Below are 23,805 nucleotides of genomic sequence, written 5' to 3' on the forward strand. Positions count from 1 at the left end.
ATTTCCTAATCCCCAGTGTCTTATACATAGTACAAGCTCAATAAATATTTGCTGAATGAATAAATAAAAATAGGGCAGATATGATCTTACCTATTTTCATGAAATGTTAAATGAAGGATAAGTCACATCAGGGAGAAAATGGAGACTGAATTATTTAAAGTAATTTCAGAAGCCGAGATTCAGCAAATACTCTCTCCTCTATTTTGTTTGTATAGATACATTATCTCTTGCTTGTAAATGACTTGGAAATGACCTTTAAAACTACTGAGTATGGAAAAGGAGTTTAATACAGGAATTAGTTATATACATTGCTCAAAGCTACTCAGTTAGCTGGAAAAAACGTTGGAATCCTGGCTTCCTGGATGAGGTTCTGGTCGTCTACATTGGGCCTGATAGATTTTTTGGTGAAAGGTCTTTTGATTTAGTCTTGATTTATAAAAACCCTCTCCATATGAATAATGCTATCTGTGTTCTAAGTCAAAACTGTTTTTATGTCACAGTTGATTTGAAATTTACAAGAATAGATGGGACCAAGATAGTACCTGAGTACACCTGTCACAGTTTCTAAGATAAGAAGAAAGAGAGAGAGAGAGAGAGAGAGAGAAAGAAAGAAAGAGAGAAAGAAAGAAAGAAAGAAAGAAAGAAAGAAAGAAAGAAAGAAAGAAAGAAAGAAAGAAAGAAAGAAAGAGAGAGAGAGAAAGAAAGAAAGAAAGAAAGAAAGAAGGAAAGTTAGTTTTCATCTGAGTCTCCTCATTATTAATGTGATATTTTCTTCTCAGCACTTATTGTGCAGTGAACTGGGGCAAGCATTCTGTGAAAGTATTTCCATTAAAAGTCAGTAGAATATGAAGTAATATATTGAAGACAAGTATCCACAGACTTGATAAAACCACTGGCATTTACATCAATTAGTGATAATCTACTTTTAAAAGATACAGGATCAATGAAGCAGAATAAATTGCCCAGAAACAGATAGTGAGATATGTATGCATTTACTGCTTGATAAATAATGCATCAGCAAACGATAGAGAATGGATTATTTAACAAATGGGACTGAAAAATTAGCTACTTGGGAAATTAAAAGTTTATATTTGCCTGTTGCATGCTAAAAAAAAAAAAAGTGAATTCTCTCTATGGAATAAGGATGGCTTAAAAGGGTAAATGAAAAACAAAGTCAAAGGGCAAAATGAAATTTAAAAAAAAAAACACATTGTGTTGTTATTTAAGGGTAGAAATCAAACATACAACTTATAGTTGTTTAACTGATTTTTTTTTAATTTGGATATTTCCAAAATCCTTTAGTTAAACTTAAAATATAAAACTTTTTTCAAGCTAGATCATTAATTTTTCCATTTTTTTCCCATATTTTTATTATTTTCCTCAGAATTTAATGATCTTTTTTCATCCCTTTCCTCGACAGTCCTGTTTTGATTTTTCTGCCAAGTTATCAACTATCTACTGTGTTTTATATACTTCTATCCTTAAAATATGCATTTATAAGTTTATTAATTTTTCTCACTATGAAAATATTTGCTCATTAAAAAAATGGAAGCACAGAAAATTTTTTTAAAGAAAACAGTAATCACACAGAAGTTTACAGTTTAACCATTTTATTTTCTCTCCAGCCATTTCCTTTTATTTGGGTGTGGGTTCATCTGTTTGTGTGTACGTATGTAAGAAGGAGAGAGAGAGAGAGAAACTATTAATCAGGGTTATGGTGAATAAGGAATTCTTTAACTCTTTTTATTCTATTTTCATAACAATATTTAGGTCATTAAGGATTCCTCAACAGCAGGAAGACATACAACTGAGTGAACAGATACACTAACATTTAACCTTTCTCTGTGGGACACTTAGAATGTTTCCAAATTTTCACCATTATAAGTAGTTTTCAAATGAACACAACTTTACAAAACATTTGGGAACATCTCTGATTATTACTAAGCATAAATTTCTAGATTATAGAAATTTTTTCATCTATCTTTTTTCTTATCTTGGCCTGTGTTGGGGAAATATAATTAAAAACAAAATCTTCCAACCCAGAAAATCTGTCCACAAAGGTAGCAGAGAAAGAAAATAGTTTCATTATCGAATAAGCATTAAACCATAATGTGACATGCATCACAGGCAATCTGCTAAGTGACTGCAAAGACAGAAAGAAATCTTACCTTTCTGTAGAGCCACAAAGATACCACCAAGTTCATACATATTTTCAGTATAAATATTTAAGAATCCTTCAAGTAAAAGGATTTGAGAGTGCCTTCGTCACACATAGTTCATCCTCAATTTACCTGGTAATTAGGGTGACCATCTATGTTAGCTAATTTTCTTTATCCAGAGGAGAAACAAGATTCTCACATCTTTATGGCAGGAGGCTGTTTTGCAACATGGAAAAAGATACCCACTAAAGTTAGGCTCCTTTTTGCTGACAGAAACTGGAAGATAGTGATGTTTACATTTCAAAGACAGGGCATCTAGGTCCTAGAGAAAAACATTCTTGGTTCATAGAGCTGACAAAAAGCTCTCTAGTTTTTTAAAGAATTTATATACCTTCCGAAAGAGGAGAAAACACAAGTTTTCTAAAATAAAACTCTAAGGTAAAGGAGAGGAGAGAAAATTTCTTCCTTTATTTTCAACAGGGAGAATTAAAGCTCATATTTAATTTGTATTTTTCCTTGCACCAGCTTTTGTTTAATAGAAAAGTCAAATTCTTTTTTATTTCATTTTAAATACAAAACACACCCTTTAAACTATGCCTTTGTTTCAAGAAGTAAGTCCATTGGAAAGAAACATTTCTCTTCAAGTTCTTTAAACCCCACCTTTTGCTTAGAGTGGATTAAAGATGGCTCCAGAGGCAGGACAGGAATAAAGACGCAGACACAGACGAAGAGAATGGACTTGAGGACACGGGGAGGGGACCTCCCTGGAGGAAGGAAGGAAGTGAGAGAGTGGCATGGACATATATACACTACCAAATGTAAAATCGATAGCTAGTGGGAAGCAGCCTCATAGCACAGGGAGATCAGCTCGGTGCTTTGTGACCACCTAGAGGAGTGGGATAGGGAGGATGGGAGGGAGATGCAAAAGGGAAGAGATATGGGGATATATGTATACGTATAACTGATTCACTTTGTTATAAAGCAGAAACTAACACACCACTGTAAAGTAATTATACTCCATTAAAGATGTTAAGAAAAAAAAAAAAAAAAGATGGCCCCAGATTATTTGATGCTCTTCCCAGGGACATCAAGTATCTTTGACCAATTACAAATGGTAGAAAAGATGCCAGACCTCCTAAAAGGACTGGTGTTTTTCCACTTGGTTCCTTAGAGCCCTCAGCCACCAGGCTAGATGTCTGACTATCTTGTTAGAAAGACACGAAGAAAACCACATGTATGGGTAGAGGAGCCCATCTGAACCCACACTTCCAGATGTCAGTGCCAAGGGTGAGGCAGAGAGCAGGGCTGTTGTTGACTCTAGACCCCAGCTACCAGCTGAAGTCAGTGCCCCAGGCCACCTGAGCGCTACCTGATTTCCTAACCCACAAAGTCATGATATATAAAATGGTTGTTTTTTTAAGTCACCAAGTTTGGGGATAGTTTGTTTCACACCAAGAAATTACCAGATTTCTGAGCTCAGTGCAGAATATTTTTTCTCTCTTCATTCTTCTTTGATAAAAGTAAAAGCATTGTATCAAGATTCAGTGTTAGATCACAGTTGGGTTGTAAGTATGGGCGTCTTCCTTTCCCTCAAAGGGTTTTTCGCCTTTAAGGTTGGAGGGAAGTTTTATTTCTAAAGCATTTCTATAATTTAACATCTAATAAATAACAGTTCCTTCTTCAAAGAGGACCTTTGTATTGCTATGGAGAAATATCTACCCATATCTCCACTTTCAAAAACAAAAACAATGTGTGTGAAATCTGGCCCAATTCAGAAAAAAATAGAGGGAGAAAGAGCATTCACTTATGATGCTTGCACAACTACATTCTTACTAGGTTGCATACAAAAAAACAAAAAAAAAAATAGTCTTCAACCTTGGGCTTCATTCCTTGCCACCACCCCTCCCACATATCAATTGAAAAATGCAGAAGTAACCCATGAAAGAAGCAACCCTGAGCTACAAAGTTAATGATTTTAGAGGCTAGTGGCTAATAAGGAGGGTGGGGTATCAGGAGAAAAAACAGTTAAGAAAGAGCTGGGTATATGGATGGACTATTTTTTGTTTGTTCATTTTACTTTGTTTTGCTGACTGTATTAATACAGTTTATCCTTTAAAAAATTAAAAATAAGAAAAGCCATTTTTTTTAACATATTGGTAAGAAAGGTTGTATACATTCTTTCTTGAATTAGGGCAATGCTCAATTCTGTTTTTTGTTTGTTTGTTTTATTTGCTTTGTTTTTCTTTTTATAAAAGATTCTTTCTGTTTCCCATATTTTCATATAAATTTCTTGGAATTTGGAAAGGAGTCAGGAAAAGGGGTGTGGGGCAGAGAGAAGATTTACAATTGAAGGTGATTTGAGGGACAAGGAGGAAGCCCATAAACCTCTTTGTCTATCAAAGACCAAGTGTCCTTCCCAGAATGGAGAAGTAGGGTCAGTTGGTATACATCTGTCTCACAGCTGGACTGGGCTGCACTGAGCTGGGGCTGGCACAGGGATGGTGACTGCTTGCAGCTAGAGGTGGTGGCCAGGATAAGCAGTGTCAAGGGATCAACCACACCTGACAATAAAAGAAGACAAGGGCATTGCAGATGAGCAAGGTCTGTAGGAAAGAATTCCTGGATGGCAAAGACATGACATGGAATCTGACAAGGCTAGAATATGGACACTATGGACCCTGTGGCAGAAGATGAAAAGAAACAAGAAGTCTGGGGCTAGATTTTTAGATGTTCTTTGTTTTGTTTTGTTTCCCATGCTGAATATGTTGAACTTATCCGCAGGACTGGGAAAGCAGCAGTTTAGAACTTGAGGATCAACCTTGACATATTTGTAGTGGTTTCCTGGACACTGATGTTGAGAAGAGTTCCAGAAGACGGCAACTGGAAACCTTCAAACCCTCCTCTCAGTTCTTGTCCAACCAATTCCTTCTCTCTACTGCAAGAGTCATGGCCGACCAAGGTTCCTCTCCTTTCCAACTTCCCCTCCTTGTGGTCTCTTTAATGATTCATTGCTTCCGTATTTCCTCCAGATCAGCCATATGAGTGACACAGCTGCTGGATCTTGGGCTAGCCACAAAGATCTTTCTTTCTCATTAACAGGGAAATGTAGTTTTTGTTTGGAAAAGACTTATTGGATTATGGTCTTTGCTCTCTCGTTTTCTTTAATTATTAATCCACCATCATCTAGCTTCTAGGTTTGTGGTTGAAATATTTGCCAGAAGTAGTATGTTTTTCTTGTTTTGGCTGTTAGGTAATTTCTTATGATTGGTGAAACCTTGCATACTTTCTTTTTGAGCTTGGAATTTAAGACTTTAATACTTTTTTTTTTTTTTTCTTTAAGTGATTGCCACTGCTTTCATCTGTTTTTTATTCCTCTCTCTGAATTTTCCCCTTAGGTCCTTGAACTTGTTCTCCAAGTTCTTTATATTTTTCCTTATGAGTTACATCTTTTTCTCCTTAATTTTTTCTATGATTGCTCTGTGTTTGGAGCTTTTCTTCTACTTGATCTTCCAAACCTCCAGTTTTTCCCACAGCACTGACCTCCCTCAAGGCTTCCTTCCCTGCAGACTTTTTAAATGTGAAAGTTATGTTATTTCAGGAAAAAGAAGCTCTTTAATTCTATGATTCAACCTCCCTTTGGCTCTTACAGCTAGAGTTTGTTTGTGTAAGACATCTCTCTTTCCCAGGAGATCATTTCCTCAAAGATCCTCTGCCAGTTGTGGGCACTCAGTTTACACTTCCTTTTTCTGGTTGTTGAGTCCCATTTGGTGTTAAGTGATTCTAGGATCTCTTTTCTTGTGGAAGTTAAGTTGTTGTAATTAGCAATAGCCCACCGTAGGGTGACAGGGATTCTCATTTTTGGCTGGTGATCTAATGACCTGAAAGTTGCTGTCTCTCTCTTGGGGCCCTGGGATGTACCCTCTCTGCCTCTCTCTCCCTCTCTCTCTCTCTCTTTCTCAATATCCTCACTCTCAGTGACAGTTCTCTCCGAGGCCCCAGGACAAGCAAGAAGCTACCCTGTACTTGAGTCTCCCACAGTTTTGCTGTCCCTGATTATCCACCTTGAGACTACACAGGTGTACAAATGCCACCCTCCTTCAAAGACTATTTATGAAACAGGTAAGGCCCACATTTCTCTTCCTGCTTGTCTCACCCCAGCACAGGGCTTTGGGCCTAGCCTTAGGCCTCTGCACCAGGAATCTCTTGCTTCTCATGACTCTCAGAATTGAACACAGTACTGCTCTTTCCTTCTGGAATCTGGCAGGGCCTGAATCTTTGCAGAAAGCTGGTCTCTTTGCTCTGCCTGTTGGCTGGGTCCCAGCTACTGCTCTGCTTTGCACAGGGGGTGGTGGGATCAGAGTGGGGAGGAGGGGCTTGCAGGGATATTGTTCCAGCAGCTCTTGGAGGCCTTCTCAGGGAAAGGAAGGAGGCCTGGTGAATTTGAAATATGATATGAGTCTAAAAAATAGAATATATTCCAAGGAAAAAGGTAATGGATATCAGGAACTGAGAATCAGTAAATTCTGTAGAAGTTGGGAGGGAGGAGAGAGAGGAGCTTAGGGGTAGCAAAGACTGATGATGAGGTCCACCCTGGGACTCAGGGAGAAAGGGTGCTGGGACCAGTGAGTCATAGGGAGGCTTGGAGCTGGGACAGTGAGATGACATTTATCTCTCTGGGAGAGATGTCTCTGGACAATATTACAGTAGGAAGAGTACAGCCTCTTGGATTAGGGGATATATATATATATATATAAAATCTTTGATACTCAGTATTCTCATGATTTCTTAAGTAATTCATAGAATTCTTAGAGGATTGATGTGGTAAGAAAAGAAAAGGCCAAGCACCTGGGAGGCTTGCAATGAAGGCTACATTTCTTGCTCTTGTCTCTGGTTAGACTGAAAATTCTTTGAGAACAAAAACTGTCTTGGCCATCCCCATAACCCTAGCACTTAAGGTAATGCAGCTTAATACCAATTTTTGCAGTGTGGGAGGGGGTCATTTTGGATACAGATTCAGCAGAAGTGGTTCAGGATAGGGGCTGCAGGTGGTACAGTATGAAAGAGAAAAAAGTCCAGCTGTAAGCTGAGGGCATAAAACTATACTCCCCACCTCCCTGTGTTCTTTTTGTCACACCACATTTTTTCTCCATAAGACTAGAATATCAAACATCCTTTCTGCACATAATTTGCCACCAGTCAAACCATTTCCTTATACCAGTGCATATTTTTCAGGATATTAAAGAAGACATTTGGCATATGAATTATTCTAGTTTTGGACATCCATTTTATAATTGTTATCAAACTCGTTATACACTGATGTTACTGTGTGATAAAGTTTGCCATGAAGATTATAAGACAGATTTTCCTTCTTGTCTCTTATCATCTGCTAAGGCATTTGGATTTACCTTACAGGCAATGGAGCATTCCTACAAGGATTATGGGCAGAACGTGATGGGGTCTGACTTGCATTCTAGAAAGAACTGAGCTAGGAACATGGAGGGTAGCTGGAGGAAGGCGTAACACAAGTCTAGAGGGTAGGAAAGAGAGATGTTAGTAAGGTGGAAAGTTGGAGAAAGATTTCAGAGATACTCAAAAGGTGATGCCACAGAAAACTAGCAATGTTAGAATTCTGCTTTAGGGAAAAGAACATGAAAAGAATAAACTGAGTTTGGGATATTCAGGAGAGCTTTCTAAGTAAAAAGGATGTTTGATTAAAGGCTGGTGCTTAGAAGATTGGACTTTTTTTTTTTCTCCAAAATGCTTAGTTAGTTTTCCTTTATTTCTGCTCTTATGAATGTTTTGACCCAAAATTGCCTAAGGTAAATTGGTATTAGGCTATTGGAAGATCACCAGTCTCAGAAAAACACTAAAAGTTTTCACAACTAACAGTAGTTAAGCAAGTCATTTTCACATACAAAAATCAGTTTGTAAACTAGATATTGCTGAAGAAAATCTACGTGCCCTGAAGAAAAAGAGCATGGACTGTGAAACCAGACAGTCCTTATTTTTTCTCCTGACTCTATTGGGTAATCAGTAAACTGTTCTGAGGGGCCCTCATCTGTGATTGAACTAATCATATCAATCTCATAAAAGATTTAATGATATAATTCATATAAAGAAGTAGAGGTCCTAGTATATAATGCATGTCCCTAAAACATTACCCACTGTTATTAATTAACACTACTTCTCAGAGGTAGAAACATATTTAGCTATAGAAATTTTTTACATAAATGGCTATTACAAACATAATATTTATAGGATATAGATTTTTGGGGGTAACCTATAGCATTATCTTAATAAATTACAAATATCTGCATCAAATATTAGTATGGGAATACAATTATTGTAAGGTTGTTAAATGATATATGATACTTTATATTCTCAAAAATTAATGCTGAATCTATCTTTATCTTTAAAATGTGACTTTGATAGTCTTTCTTCAAAACTGCAAAGATGAAAATATCAAGTTTTTAAACTCTACAAGTTAAGAAAATAGAAAAAGTGGAGAATAATGAAAGACTATAAACTTAATATAAAAAGGCACAATTTATTAATACAAAAGACATAAAGCAGGTAACATGCATAGTCATTTAAGGTAGAAAAATGTAGATACAAACTTTCAAATCCGTTAACTGTTGGATCAAATTTGGGGAAAACACAAGATATAGTAATTCTATACCTTAGTAAAATTGAACAAAAATGACACAAATTAAAAATTTTATCTTTGAAGGACTTAAATGACAATTTTGACTTAAGTATCCACATAGGAGAAGATACAGTTCACAAGGAACAGCTCAGTTTTATTTTTTAATAAGCAAATAAAGACATATTATTTTTCTCTTCTGTTATTTACATTAATGAAAACCCAAAGTCTGTATACAAATAGTTATTAAAATATTCATATACATATAAGATTTCTTGTCAAAATGTATCCTTCTCCAGCCACAAAAACTTAAAAAGAGGAAAAAAATTTTTCACCTTCCTGAAGTCTTTAATGTTTCTAAGACTATAGTTTTATCTTTCTTCTTAGTATAGCTCTGGAAAAGCAGTTTGAATGCAAAGTCCCTTGACAAAATAGCTGCCTTTTAAAAGCTGTTCATTTAATATACAAGAAAAGGAAGGCCTCTGGGGAATGAGGATAAAGGAGTTAGGATTTCTAACTCCTGGGCTGAAAAATAGGATCTCAAAAAACCATTTAGTTCCCTTTACACTGCTGATTAAAGCCTTCATTTTAACCTTCATTATAAATCAAGTGCATTCATCACTAAGCTGTTTTTAAACAATTAATATTAACCTTCTTCAATCTTATCCCTGGTTCCCCTGAAAAGCAATAGTTGAATTCTATTTATTCAGTGTAATGAATCAGTGTTTCATTTAAAATAGAACGATATAAGCCTCTCTCTATTTATGCGACATAAAAACGTCACTCTCATCTATATGCATAACGCTATGCCATAAAGAAATCACAGTTGTAAAATAATCGTCTTTAACAATGTCATTTTCAAGTAACTGATAAAAGGAGAAAACAGCATGAACTATTTTAGAAAACAAATGACTGTACTTTCTAGAACAATCAGAGCAATGTGTATAATATCTCATTCGGCTGAAATCGCTTATAGAATCATAAAGAGCTGACACACAGTTCCTGTAATTAATAGCAGGCAGTTAAGAACAGCAAATCAGTGTTTTGGGGGGGGTTTCATTTTTAGAAAATAGTGGATATTTTTGTCATCTGCATGGCTTTATAGCTAGTTTAAAAATATACACAACTACACATACTGACTTTTGGAGTACACACTAGGTGACTTCTTTTCCATGTGATAGCTTTTCTGGGTCGTTCGGTGGGAAGGTATGGAATATCTGTAGCTACTGCTTTTTTCATTGCAACAAGAAACACAACAGAACAGTGTCCCTCCAGCGATCAGCACCAGTGCTGTGGTCCAGCCTATGTAGAGGGCTTCTCCCAGCTCACGTTTTTGGGCAATATCCACTATTGGGTTGTAGAAGTCTCTGATGATGGAATTGGCAACCCAGCTCACAGGGATGAGCACCACAAGGCCAGTGACGATGAAGACTACTCCAGCCGTTAGCAGGATGTAACGCTTCACCTTCTCATCGTCCCCGGTGCATCTGGTGCACTTCATGCCAAGGACTGCCGTCATGAAAGCCAGGAAGGACAGCACAGAGGCAGCACACATCAGTCCTCTGGATGCCTGTAGGTCCGGAGAGAGAGCCAGCAGGGAATCGTAGATTTTGCACTGCATTCTGATATTAGCGTGCCTCATGCAATTCATCCACAGTCCTTCCCAGAGGTTTTCAAAAACCACAATGTTGCTTCCAATGAAGGCAGACACTCTCCACTGAGGCATGATGGTGACAGCCACTGTCCCCACCATTCCAACACCACCAAGCACCAGTCCAGCGATTTGCAGGGCATAGGTAGCCATTCTCCTCCAGGATGGATTTTATCTGACTGGACTCCTGAGCCCGTAGGGCTACTCTGAAGCAAGGTTCTCTGAGTCCCAGGGGAGAAGAGTCTTCCTGTAATGAACTCAGAACTCAATGTTTTTTCAAATAAGAGCTGCTGTGCTACTTCTAACCAGATTAAATCCAGTGTTGGCCGGCTGAGGTGCCCACTCACCCTCACTTCACTGACTACCGCAGGTAAACTTACAAATCAGGTGGGACAACTTTCTCAGCCAGTAAGAGGGGGATGGTAACTCAGGTGTGTCTAAGCCCGCAAGAGATACTTTGGAACTGCTAGACCTGCACATAAACATTCTTTGTACTTCTCATTTGTCCAAGAAGACAGCAGTATATTTACCTGGAGGCATAATTAGGAATGCTTGCATGATCATCAAGAAATGCATCAATCCCTTGAGATGTGAAAGTTGCAACTTGTACTGGCAATGCGGAAACTTTTAGTAAGAGCTGCTGTGACGAAGACACAAAATAAAATCTCTGCCTAAGAACTTTGCTAGGACTGTCACAGTGCCAAAGTGAAAGGAGAGCAGAGGATTGATAGATTGCTCATACCTGAGAAACCACATTCTTTGGGACACATATGATCCAAGTGTTTGATTTAATTTATCTACAACTTCAAAGCAACCTTGACTGTAGTGAAATCAGGGAACAGATCATGCCAAAGGACAAAATAAGGCTCAAGTAATTAAATACGTTGTCCTCCTCCACGGCACCGAACACATGTTGTTTTCTTTTGAGCCAGGGAGACTACTCATTAGTATTTTCCTGATAATCTTGATTTCTAAGAAAAAAAAATTGCAGAAGCAAGAAAAAAGAATCCATGCGATTTTCTTCTGGTTTCTTCTTCTGGATTCTTATGTAGCAAGCACTCACAATAGCAATTAAATGATGCAATGGCTTACAGGCTGCTAGCTTATTCTGTGGCTCTATCTTTACTACTCTGTCTTCCTAGACCTAAGCAACTAGAATTCTACAGATGGTGTAAGCATCCTAAGTCTATACAAATGGCTGATATTTCTAAATAAGTATTTACAGGACAAAATGACTATATTCATTGAATCAACTAAATTTGTCAATTAAACTTGTCTTTAATACCATGTCTGCAGGAGGAGGTAGAAACCCCTAATGTAATGCATTTTCAACGGTCTCATCTCAAAATAATATCGATGACAACAGTGGAGCTAAAATATGCATGTTGATCTGGGAAAACTCCACTAGCGATTTTCTTCTGGAGGGCCCTTGAATGTACTGTCCTGTCTTTCCATACTTCAAACGCTAATTTCCTTTCATTTTTACATCATAAAAATGATCTTTTATTTACAATTTTGCTTCTTCTCTGCGTCCTTGTACTATCTTAAATCTGAGTATGGAAGAAAGCATCCCCTGCTCACTTGTTAAACTTTGAAAATTTAATGGTCCAAAAAATCTTAGTGCTTTACAGAGGTTAAAACAAAAGTACTTTGAAGGAGGGGAAGAAAAGGATGCCAAAATAAACTGTCTTCTAAAAAAAAAAAAAAGTAGGAATGTCTGGTAAGCCCAGTTGTTATTATTTTATTAGACTGGACACATTGAAATTAAGAAAAAAATAAAAGCTGATATTTACAGTAATTTTCCTCATTTGTTGGCCTCATTTAAGGACGAACCTAGAGCATATCCCTTTTGATAACAGAAAATATCTAGCATTTTCTCCCTCAGGTTTGTTTCAGGTACAGACTTGTGGTGGAGGGGGAAATAAGTTAACCTTGGAAAAGTAATCTGTAATCCATAAAAAGAGAGTTGAAATCAAAACAGCAGATTATTATTTTTATCTTGAATTGCCAACCTGGGCAAAGGGAATGACTTGACAGAATTGGAAAATGAAAAAGGAATGACATAACTGGTTGAGATAATGACAAACTAAAACTATATATATATATATATATATATATATATATATACACATATATATATGTATATTTTATATATATATACACACACACATATATACACATATATGTGTGTATATATGTGTATATATATTTACATTTGTAGGGAAGCAAATCAAAATCTCTAAATTCATGTGACTTGTTTTTTAGGAGTCCGTTTGAATATTGCAGAATATCTACATAAAAACAGGAAAACGTGATAGAAATAGGTATCTACATATTTGAGAGCCTCAGCCTTCACCTAGGAGCTGCCTCCTAGGTGTGGATTGATGTACCCGTTGCCTTCATGCACTATCAAACCTCTCTTCCTTGAAGCATTAAGCTTTATTTACCAAGACCTTATTTCACACAAAAATATTTCCCCCATTTCAAAACTATTGGTACTTTACTCCTGAAATTTTCTTAGCCAAAAGATTACGATCAGAATGAGAAATCAACCTTGGGTTCGCATTAGAATAATTATAGAGTTAGCTGTCCTATCAGGAACTAGCCCAGGGCCTTCAGGCAGGTTTCTTATCACACAGTGATCCAGTTATCCCCATGATATTCTGAAATAACTGTGCCCTAAAGGTCAGAGGAAATGAGAAAGACAGGGAAAAATGGCAATACTAAGTTTTCTAGGGACAGAAAGCCCTAAATTCAGAGCTTAAAAAGTCAAGTTCACTGTTTACTGACTTTTCTGTAATACTATGTCCCTGAGGTGATTAACTTGTCTACAAAATTCAGATAGCAATAATGCTTAGAGAATTAGCTGATTAATAACATTTTCTAATCTTCTTTAATTTAGAACTACAGAGCAACTTACAGAGATTGTTCTATCATTTGTATTCCATTTTTAGGAAGAACCAAAATATTAACAAGAACCCAAGAAAGAAAAGCATACCCATGTTGACCCACTATGCTCCCCTTGTCTCTTGAGATCTCCCTTTTGTCTACATTATCAAAAGCATGATTTAAGTTTAGCAATTAAATTTACTAAATTAAATTTAGTCCTGACAGCTACATAACACATGCAAATGCTTCTTCTTTATAAATGATAGCACACAATGTCACTGTCAGACTGCTCTTGTTTTTGTCATCCTTACTGTTACAGCAGTTAATCTTTAACCAACAACTCTTTAGTCTGGGGTTCTTATTAGTTCTCATCACTACTTGAAATAATCTTTGTTTCTGCCCATCAAGCCATTGCCAATTTCTACTGTTTTCTGAATTTTTTCTTGTATTTATATTTTTTAAAGATTTTTATTTATTTATTTTAATTTTTATTGGAGTATAGTTGATTTACACTATTGTGTTAGTTTCTGCTGTACAACAAAGTGAATCAGTTATATACATGAATATATCCACTCTTTTTTAGATTATTTTCCCATATAGGTCATTTTTTTTTCTCTGTTGTGTTGAGAGCTTTCAACCTGTGTTTATTTTTAATTATTTTTCACGTTAATTAACTGTACTTGGTTGACCCTCTTGTCCTGGGAAAAAGAAGATTACATATCAATAGGTATCTTTGTTTGCTGTTCCCAAAATAATCTTGGGCATTGCCACATGTTCTTGAACTATCATCCTATTTGTCTTTGTGATGTTCTCTGCTCTCAAAGTTCTGTAGCCATTAGCAGTTCTCTGTATTCACTACCTCTCTACGGTTTATATTTGCTCTGCTTAAAAATGAACTCCTTTCCATATAATAATTGCTGTGTCTTAGTTCAGGCTGCTTTAACAAAATACAATAGACTGTGTGGCTTAAACAACAGACATTAATTTTTCACAGTTCTGAAGTATAGGAGTCTGAGATCAGGGGGCCAGATTGTGGAGTTCTGGTGAGAGCCCTCTTTGTGGTTTGCAGTTGGCCATCTTCTTGCTGTGACTTCTCATGGCAGAGAGAGTGAGAGAGCTCTATTCTCTTTCCCTTCTTATAAGGGCACTAATCCTATGATGAGGACCCTACTCTCATGACCTCATCAAACCTAATTACCTCCCAAAGCCCCCACCTCTAAATACCATCACACTGAGGATTAGGGTTCAATATATGAATTTTGGGGGGACACAAACCTGCAGTCGCTAACATCTAGCTACTAACAAATCCAAGCAATTAAGTTCACATAATCCTGAAAAGTCTTTTCTTCTTGTCTCAGGAGTCCTTTTTGTTCCAAAGTTAATAAAAAAAAATAGAGTGAACATAAATAAAAAATACACAATGGGAATAATGATTATTGAAATGTTTTTGTCTTTCTCCTACTTTTCATTGCATTTTTAAAAAATTAAAATCTGGGCTTCCCTGGTGGCGCAGTGGTTGAGAGTCCGCCTGCCGATGCAGGGGACACGGGTTCGTGCCCTGGTCCGGGAAGATCCCACATGCTGCGGAGCGGCTGGGCCCGTGAGCCATGGCTGCTGAACCTGCGCGTCCGGAGCCTGTGCTCCGCAACGGGAGAGGTCACAACAGTGAGATGCCCGTGTACCGCAAAAAAAAAAATAAATAAATAATAAAATAAAATAAAATCTGACTTGCAGTGAATTCTGACATATTTTGGGAGATAGGTCCACATGTTTTGTTGCATGTAGTGTATGTGATAATCCCACTAAAGGACAGGGAATTCAGGGAGATCTTCTTTTTTTTTTAATTAAGCTTTATACTGTGGGAATTCTTTTCACTAAATTGATGAGCAATCTCTATAGACTAATTGACATGAAACATCCTCCTTCTAATGATTTGTGAAAATTTCTTTTAAAGCTGCTGAAATTTCCTAGTAATAACAATAGTTACAGAGTATTAAATGATCCCTATGTCACAGGTTACTTACATGCACTACATCTTATATTTAAAACCTCCCTATGAAGTAAGGGTTATTAGCCCCCTTTTGTAATTGAATAAATTGAAACTCAATAGAGACTGTGCCTTTTCTAAGGTCACACAGCTTTTGCTTGCTGAATCCATAGAAATAGAACCTAGATTCAGACCTAAATTCCATGTTTTTTTTCTGTATTGTCTACAATCTCCTGAAGGAAATTAGAGAAAGGAAATCTCTTATATAAACACATATGATCAAAGTTAATGAAAAACAAAATTTGTTCAACACATTTTTTTTCCATGTAGTGCATTATTGAGAATTATTTGCATGGTCAAGCTTTGTGATTTCTTTTTTTTTTTTCAAATATCTGATTCATTGATATTTGAAATATATATCTTTTGATACTCTTTTCAGAGAAGTTTCTCCTGGGGAAGACACACCACAGTTATTCCTTGTTTAGAGTTTCAGAGAGTTCCCCACTCAGAAATCATTATAGGGCACCCCTTCTTATCCATCTCTCATTATCATCTTCATCTTGATAGTTTCTTAACTACAGACTAGGTCGTGGTACTTAATGATCTAACCATTGCTGGACACATATTTGGCTAAAATGAGAATTAAACAATTTTAGTGCAATGAAGTGAAGAGCTTCATGTATCAGCACCCTCAGCTTATTGTAATACAGGAAAACTTTCCTTTGTGTTTTACAGGACTTGGTGATCAACAGAGGTAGGACATGATACCTTTATTAGTTCACTAAAATTGTTCTTTTCAGTGACTCAGGAACAACTTTTCTGTCTTTGACAAAAAGCCAAAATGAAAAACATTTGTAAGTTGCGTAAAACTGCATTCCACATGGTTATTTTCAGAATTGTTTGAAAACAATTTTCTTAAACTTTTCATCTCATGTCACAATTCTTTTTATTGAAATGTAAAGAATGATGTGCACCTTTGAACGAGGAAAACAAAGCGTCCATGACAGAATTTATTTATTTATTTGGCTGCATTGTGTCTTAGTTGCGGCACACGGGATCTTGGTTGCGCACGTGGGATCTTTGTTGAGGCATGCAGGCTCTTCATTGCAGCACACGGGCTTCTCTCTAATTGTGGCATGCGGGTTTTTCTCTTCTCTAGTTGTGGCGTGCAGGCTCCAGGGCACGTGGACTCTGTAGTTGTGGTGCGTGGGTTCCAGAGCGTGTGGGCTCTGTAGTTTGTGGCACGCAGGCTCTCTAGTTGTGGTGCGTGGGCTTAGTTGCCCCGTGGCATGTGGGATCTTAGTTTCCTGACCAGGGATTGAACTTACGTCCCCTGCATTGTAAGGTGGATTCCCATGGGACCACCAAGGAAGTCTCCATGACAGAATTTAGAAATAAAATCATCATCTCCCTGAAGAGAGGAGACAAATTTCTGGCCAAGTGGAGACATTCATTGAGACCAGAAATGGTAACATCTGATAATGAATAGGGCCAAAAAAGAACATTTCTCATAATTTAATTTTGAATCCACAGCAATTCACATCAAGTTTAACTCAGGTTAACTACAAAAAGGAAAAGAAAAGACAAAGCATGTAAGATAATATCTTCAATATGATTACATATGCTTAACATAATATATTTTTTAAAATATTATGTAATACTATTATGCTAATAAGAACTCTTCAATAAATAATAAGTTATATTAAAAATTAAGATTATTAAACTATATAATATATTAATTAATTATATGATTTGATCCTTCCAACTACCTTATTAGAACAGTATTATTATATCAGTTTTATTAAGGAAACTCAGACTTAATGAAGTTTAAATAAATGGCCCAAAGTCCCACAACTAACTAGTAGAAAGGCCAATGTAGGAACTCAAGTCTGTCAGATGTCTGAGGCCATGCTCTTGAGCCAGTATGTCCTTACAGACCTGCCTCCAAATCAGACTCATTGCTTGCATCATTTTATAGTTTTATGTCTTGCTGTTCTCTGGAATAATGCTCTGCACATTGTGGGTTTTCAATAGCATTTGAAGCAGGATGGACAGTAGTAATAAGTTGTCTCCTTTCCCTACAGCAAGAGCCATTGTTCAATATGAGAACCATAAGATGAAAATTTATCATTGAAAAGGCCACACACATGGAAAACACACAAACACACACGTCCTTATGAGCAAACAGTGAATATGGGAGCTTAAGAAATGACTTTCTCTTGTAAAGTTGGAGTTAACAGGACTGGGTAACGTAATTAACCAGGCAAATAGAGCTAGGCCTATTACTGGTTAATTTACAAAACAATTAACCTTCCACTTAAAATTCAAGTTAAGATTCTGTCTGCCTTAGGCAACCAGTGTTTGCAAATTTTGATAGGGTTAGACATTAACTGTTTTACTTAAAACCAACTTCAGACCACAGTGGGTAAGAATATTATTGGAACAAGCAGTGCATGGTATTCTTGAGTCTTAGCTATTAAAAGAAAAAGAAAATATTGCAACATATTACAACATGCTGGACTTCCTAATATCTTTTCAATGAGAATATGAGAAAAATTTAAAGCTGTACACTTCTATCCCAAATAGATAGAGAATTTGTAATTTTTGCAAAATTTTCAAAATGATGACTCATGAAACATCTTCTGAACATTTCCAACCATCCAACAAATATACTATGTACAAGACACCATGATAGACACTGAGGATCAAGAAATAAATCATAGTCTCTGCCTTTTATAGTTTTTATATTTGCAGAGCAGTGAGGGGGCAGTGGGAAAAAGAAATGCTGGGTCAATTACAATTGTCATAATAAACCAAGTCTTTAAAAATGATATTAATAACATCTGTTCACGATTATACAGCTTTAAAAATGCCAGATTTGTTTGTTCCAGAATGATAAACAAAAGCACATCCTTTGGTCATTTAGGTATAGGTCCATTTCAGGGAGTTGCAAGAACACTACCAAATGTTGCTTTTGAGGACCTTTTGATAGAGTGGCTGTGTGTTTTTCTACTCTTATGGTGTTATTGCAATACTGCAGCCTCTGGTCTCCTGAAGAGCAGGAGCCTTGCCCTGCTGTACATCCCCAAATTTCACCCAGCACTCAGACCACGAAAGACACTAGATAATTTAGTGCTGACTTGAGTCAGGGTCAGGAGTTTGGTGCTGATCTGGTCAGTAGATCTCGCCTTTTTCATGGTAAGGCACTCTACCAATGACCCAAACCATTCTTTTGACTTTGAAAAGGCACACCATTAACTGCACGAGCAGGTAAGGAGAACAGCCTGTCTTCACTCCACACAAAAGCAGCTCCAAGGCATTTGGGGCCTTTAAATGAAATCAAACAACCCATGAAAAGCACCTCCAGGAGACTGTAAACATTCAGCAGAGGCAAGTCAACTGCCCGGGGTAGTTACACAACTTCCTGGCTCATTCACCCTGCTATTTCTTGTTCTTATCTTCCCTTTTCTCTGACCCTTGCTCCTTTAGGATCTTCTTAAGGATTCCTGCTCCAGGGACTTGTATGTGACTACTGAACTGGCTTCTGGAAGGCTCTCTCAGGCAGTTTCAGCTAGCCCTCTGGTCTCTCATACTCCTGAACATTCCATCTCTTTCCTTTGTTACTCAACTTGTTGGTCCTGCCCTGTCAGGCTTCCCTCCAAGTTAAGAGCTTGGAACAGGGAAGAGTGTCTTTGTATACAAAAGCAGGATGGAAAATAGATCCAAAGCAGGTGTGAGTGATCCTCTGCGCACCTCATGCTATAGCTGAGGATTCATTCAAAAGACCCATGAAAAACAGAAGCCATCTCTGTTCTACCTACCCTTGTAGCAAAGTATTGCATAGTGCCTGGCACATAACAAAACTCTCCATATTTATTTAATATCACACAGATAGTGCTGAAATCTCTATACCCCAGTTTTTGATATCTCCTTGGTGACTCTTGGTAACTAGGACACTCTGGCCAAGAAAACTGCCTGTTGCTCATGTATGCATTGGTTTATTTTTATTATTGTTTGTTTTTCCCAATAGAATGTAAATGCTATGGGAAAAGTGACTTTGTCTTGTCCCCTGATCTTATATCCAACCACTAGACATTACCTGGTTCATAGTAAGAGCTCAGGAAATATTTGCAATAAATGAATAGTAGCGTTTCAGAAAAAAACTCTAAGCACATAGAATTTTGTTAATCTCCTACATGTAAGTTACATCACTTTGTCAGACTTTTTCAGGTCAATACCTAAGCAGAGAAGAATCTAAAATACTACTCAGCTCTGGCTCTATCAGCCTTTCACTACACAGTTAGCTCTACCCTTTAAGAGGTGGAAATAACATCCTAGTCGGCCCATGTATTCTGCTTCAGCATTCATCAAGTTTGAGTATTTTCAGCAAAAGACTTCCATTTTCTTATTTGTTCTACCTCCCTTCTCTTTTCTCAGTACACAGATCCCCATTTTTTCGTAGTGCTTACTATTATTAATCGAATACTCTTTCAGTTATCTTGGCAAATATTGGTAAATTGGGAATCTAGGTTACCATTTTTGTTAAATATATAATTTTAATATACTGGAAAATTATCACTTATTATTCTCTAAATATACTAAAATAATAGAAAAAAGATATAGAATGTTAGGAAGTTAAAAAAAAATAGAGTACTTATATATTTTTTTAACTTTAGAAAGAGCCTGTATGTATCTTTCATGCATTTTCTCAAATGGAAAAAGCAAAATTTATTCCCTTCCCTACTATTTAGGAGTGGTTCTGATGTCTCAGGAACTTTATTTTACTTTGCCCATCTTCAAACTAGAATTCTTATGAGTCAATGATGTTGCGGGAAGGGGTTTCATTTAGGAGTAATAAGCTACTTCAGTAGTAATCTCAATTGCATCAGCCTGCCTTCATCTATTTGCCTTGTTGTGATTTACTCTGAACTCAGAATGGGAAGGGAAAGAACTTCCACTACAAATGAGTGTATGATCAGTCCATAAGTGAGCTATTACTGGGGACTTCTTTGGCTTCCAATGAACAGACTAACTTAGCTATAAAACTTGAAACAGTGATTTTATTTGAAAATAATTAGAAATGTGCATGGATTACTGTTTAAGTGTGTGTGTTTCCCTTATTTTTCAGTCAAAATTTGTCTCAAATTTTATACTGTTTTGAGCAAAGATTTTTAGAATTAGCGAAACAGAAAAAAACTTTTAAAGTATGCTTTTGGTACCTCAAATTGTGGACAGTCGTTCTCCTGGGGATTGTAACATAGGAGTGCTTATATGTGTATGAGTGGGGTTATAAAGGAAAGACTTTCAGATTCTGTAGATTCTATGTTGTTTGAATTCTGTACATGAGAATATGTCCATGTAGTACAAAATAATAAATAAAGTTTTTCACGTAATATTTATCTAAATATAAATATGGTTCTTATGGTTCCCTTGAGATTCAGATTCCATTTAAATAACATGTATTGATCATCTAACACATGCTAGAAACATTACATATACTATTGTAATTGAATTAGTCTATTCTTTAATTTGGAGATAGTAAACCACCTTTGGCATTTAAAAAAAAAAAATCCCTGGTGGTACAAGTTTCATAAAGGAAGGGGCATTCTCCTTACAAAGCAATTCACAGCTGACTCTCTGGGGTTGTAATGGGAGCACCCAGAGTAGAAGAGAATAGACTTACAGTGAATAGACTTATTCAGTGAATACACTTATTCCTACAATGAAAAGATCAGAAGAAAAAGGCAGCAGTCCAACTGGATTTTGACATCCCCAAGCTTTACTCTCACAGACCATTTTCTCACTTTACATCTTTTTTTTTTTTTTTTTTTTTCCGTATGTGGGCCTCTCACTGTTGTGGCCTCTCCCGTTGCGGAGCACAGGCTCTGGACGCAGGCTCAGCGGCCATGGCTCACGGGCCCAGCCGCTCTGCGGCATGTGGGATCTTCCCGGACCGGGGCACGAACCTGTGTCCCCTGCATCGGCAGGCGGACTCTCAACCACTTCGCCACCAGGGAAGCCCTCACTTTACATCTTGACACACGTAACTCATCTACATATTTGTTATGTTCTGTGGCCACACTCTACCAACCTTCACTCTAGGTTTGAAATCCCAATTACAATGATTCCTTTGTGTCAGGCACTGGTCATCATGGAAAATGTTAAATCAGTTAACAAAGTTCAATTCAGGAAAACCTCTCAAGTCCATTTTCCATCTAAGGAGAAAATTTCCTGCTATAAACAGTCCCAGTAATTAACAGCTTGACTCAAATGTCATTTTAAGTCCTTCATTTGTTTATCCCCTCATTAATTCATCAAATATTGATTACCCAGTGACCACAAGACCGATGTTGCTCTAAGAACTGAAGATTAACTAGGCCCAAGGCACAGTGCCTGCCTCAAGGAACTTATGGGCTAATTAGGAGAGAACACTTGCTGCAAGCACGACTCCCATTTAGAACCACCATTTCCGTCGATTGTAAAATCATAGGATTTATGACACAGTGTCCCAAACACGAATGCCTGCTGGAACCAGGATGGGAACCAAAAAAAAATAATAAAAAAATGAAGCAGAGCAGGTAAGGACAGTGCATGCTCCCCTAATGCAGCAAAAGCTGCTCAAATCCAACTGATGTTCGCCACAAGGGAGTGCACCCTTGTGTTATGAGAACTTTCCATTCTGAACAAGAAGACAAACATCTGGGCTTTTAAATGAAATTCTCCAATTTTTAACATTGCCAAAGGTGTGATTGCTGAACAAAACATGTGGAACAACTTTGGTACAATGTTTGTCAGTTTCTAACCACGTTTCAAGACACCGTGACCTCCAGGTACCAATTGCCATCAAGAAAGCTGACCTCACCCATGTTTCAGTTTCTTTGTCAACACCAGGAGTGCAGAACCTGCTGGCTGCCTCTGTGGAATGCTTTAAGAATTACTGGCCCTGTGAAGGGCTTAGATCTCCTTAGATAAAAGCACTATGCAAATAAACATTGTGATCACCAGTATTATGTTTCACCCTGAAGAGTTGCACTAGTTGTCCCAAACTATGGTAATTCAGTTCTGCATGTTGCACAAACATAGTAGAGGAGAAAGTACTTAGAGCTGTTTAGTATCCACCTCTAGATTTTCCCTTAAATAACACACATTTTTTTTTTTTCCTTTTGTAAACTACCAAGAGCATTTGAAAGGCTCCCAAGGAAAATATAAATCTGTTTTCAAAATCAGTCTTTGGGGTTTCCCTGGTGGTGCAGTGGTTAAGAATCCACCTGCCAATGCAGGGGACACGGGTTCAAGCCCTAGTCTGGGAAGATTCCACATGCCGTGGAGCAACTAAGCCTGTGCGCCACAACTACTGAGCCCTTGTGCCACAACTACTGAAGCCCATGTGCCACAACTACTGAAGCCCACATGCCTAGAGCCCGTGCTCTGCAACAAGAGAATCCACCACAGTGAGAAGCCTGCACACAGCAATGAAGAGTAGCCCCTGGTCGCCTCAACTAGAAAAAGCCTGCGTACAGCCACGAAGACCTCACACAGCCAAAAATAAATAAATAAAATTAATTAATTAAAAAAAAATCAGTCTTCATCTTAAATGGTAAGCTCAATAATTTACGAGCTGTTCATATTATTTGTTCCCATGTTAAAGAAACTGTGAGGACTGGAAGTGCTATTAAAATATCAGAAAAGAAGAGTGGCTGGTATGTGCCCAAATTCTCTTACGGAACACAAGGTACCAACCTTTTCCATTCCCAAAAGGACACTGGTTAGCCTGGTGGAGAGATGAGTGGAGGAAAACCCTTCTGCTGATCTTTCCTTTGCTTAAAAATCCCTGAAACAAGGAGGAGAATATAGCAAAGGATGCTTCTGTAGATTCATTATTTCCCTAAGAGAAATTCTGTTTTGATAGCATTGTTGGTCAGACAAAACCAATATTTACCTATGCCGATGTATTGCATGCTTGCCTTGTCTCTCTGGTTTTACTGGTGCTTAGGAAACAGAGGTCAATGTCACGTGTTGCTTAGCCTGGTATCTTGAGATATGCTCATTCCTCAGGTTCATCTTCATCGTGCGCCTTTGAATATTGCACAACAGCCCATGACAGAGACATATTCCAAAGAGATCCAGATTGCCCAGTGTTGAATAAGAAAAAATTAGCATATGTTGGATAAATAATGCAATTTAATCAGATTCATCATTCAGTGATTTTTTGAAAGTGTTCTCTCAATTATTATGTATGAGGGCAATAAATTAATCTAGATCTCCTTTCCCTCAAGAAATGTTGATAGACAGGTTTGGGTAAAATCTGGCTAACAGCACATCTGGCTCCAAGGGGTTGCTGAGGCCTCTGCCTTGATAAAACAATTTTGTCCATCACCCAAGTTGTACTATAAGTGTAAATAGAAGATGTTAGCTCTTGGGCTAGACAAACACAGGCTCCTGAAGCATTTCAATTAAGATCACTGTATAGGGGACT

The 23,805-nt window shown here is 37.4% G+C and overlaps 1 protein-coding gene across 1 annotated transcript; it reads right to left on the minus strand.

Moving 5' to 3' along the window:
- Positions 1-8,693: 8,693 nt before the first annotated feature.
- On the minus strand, positions 8,694-10,663 carry CLDN8 (claudin 8). The gene has a single exon (XM_067737295.1). The coding sequence runs from the start codon at positions 10,604-10,606 to the stop codon at positions 9,929-9,931; it is 678 nt and encodes a 225-aa protein (XP_067593396.1). The 5' UTR covers positions 10,607-10,663; the 3' UTR covers positions 8,694-9,928.
- Positions 10,664-23,805: the final 13,142 nt, after the last annotated feature.

The sequence above is a fragment of the Pseudorca crassidens genome, chromosome 5 (assembly GCF_039906515.1).
Source record: "Pseudorca crassidens isolate mPseCra1 chromosome 5, mPseCra1.hap1, whole genome shotgun sequence".
NCBI classification, from domain to species: Eukaryota; Metazoa; Chordata; class Mammalia; order Artiodactyla; family Delphinidae; genus Pseudorca; species Pseudorca crassidens.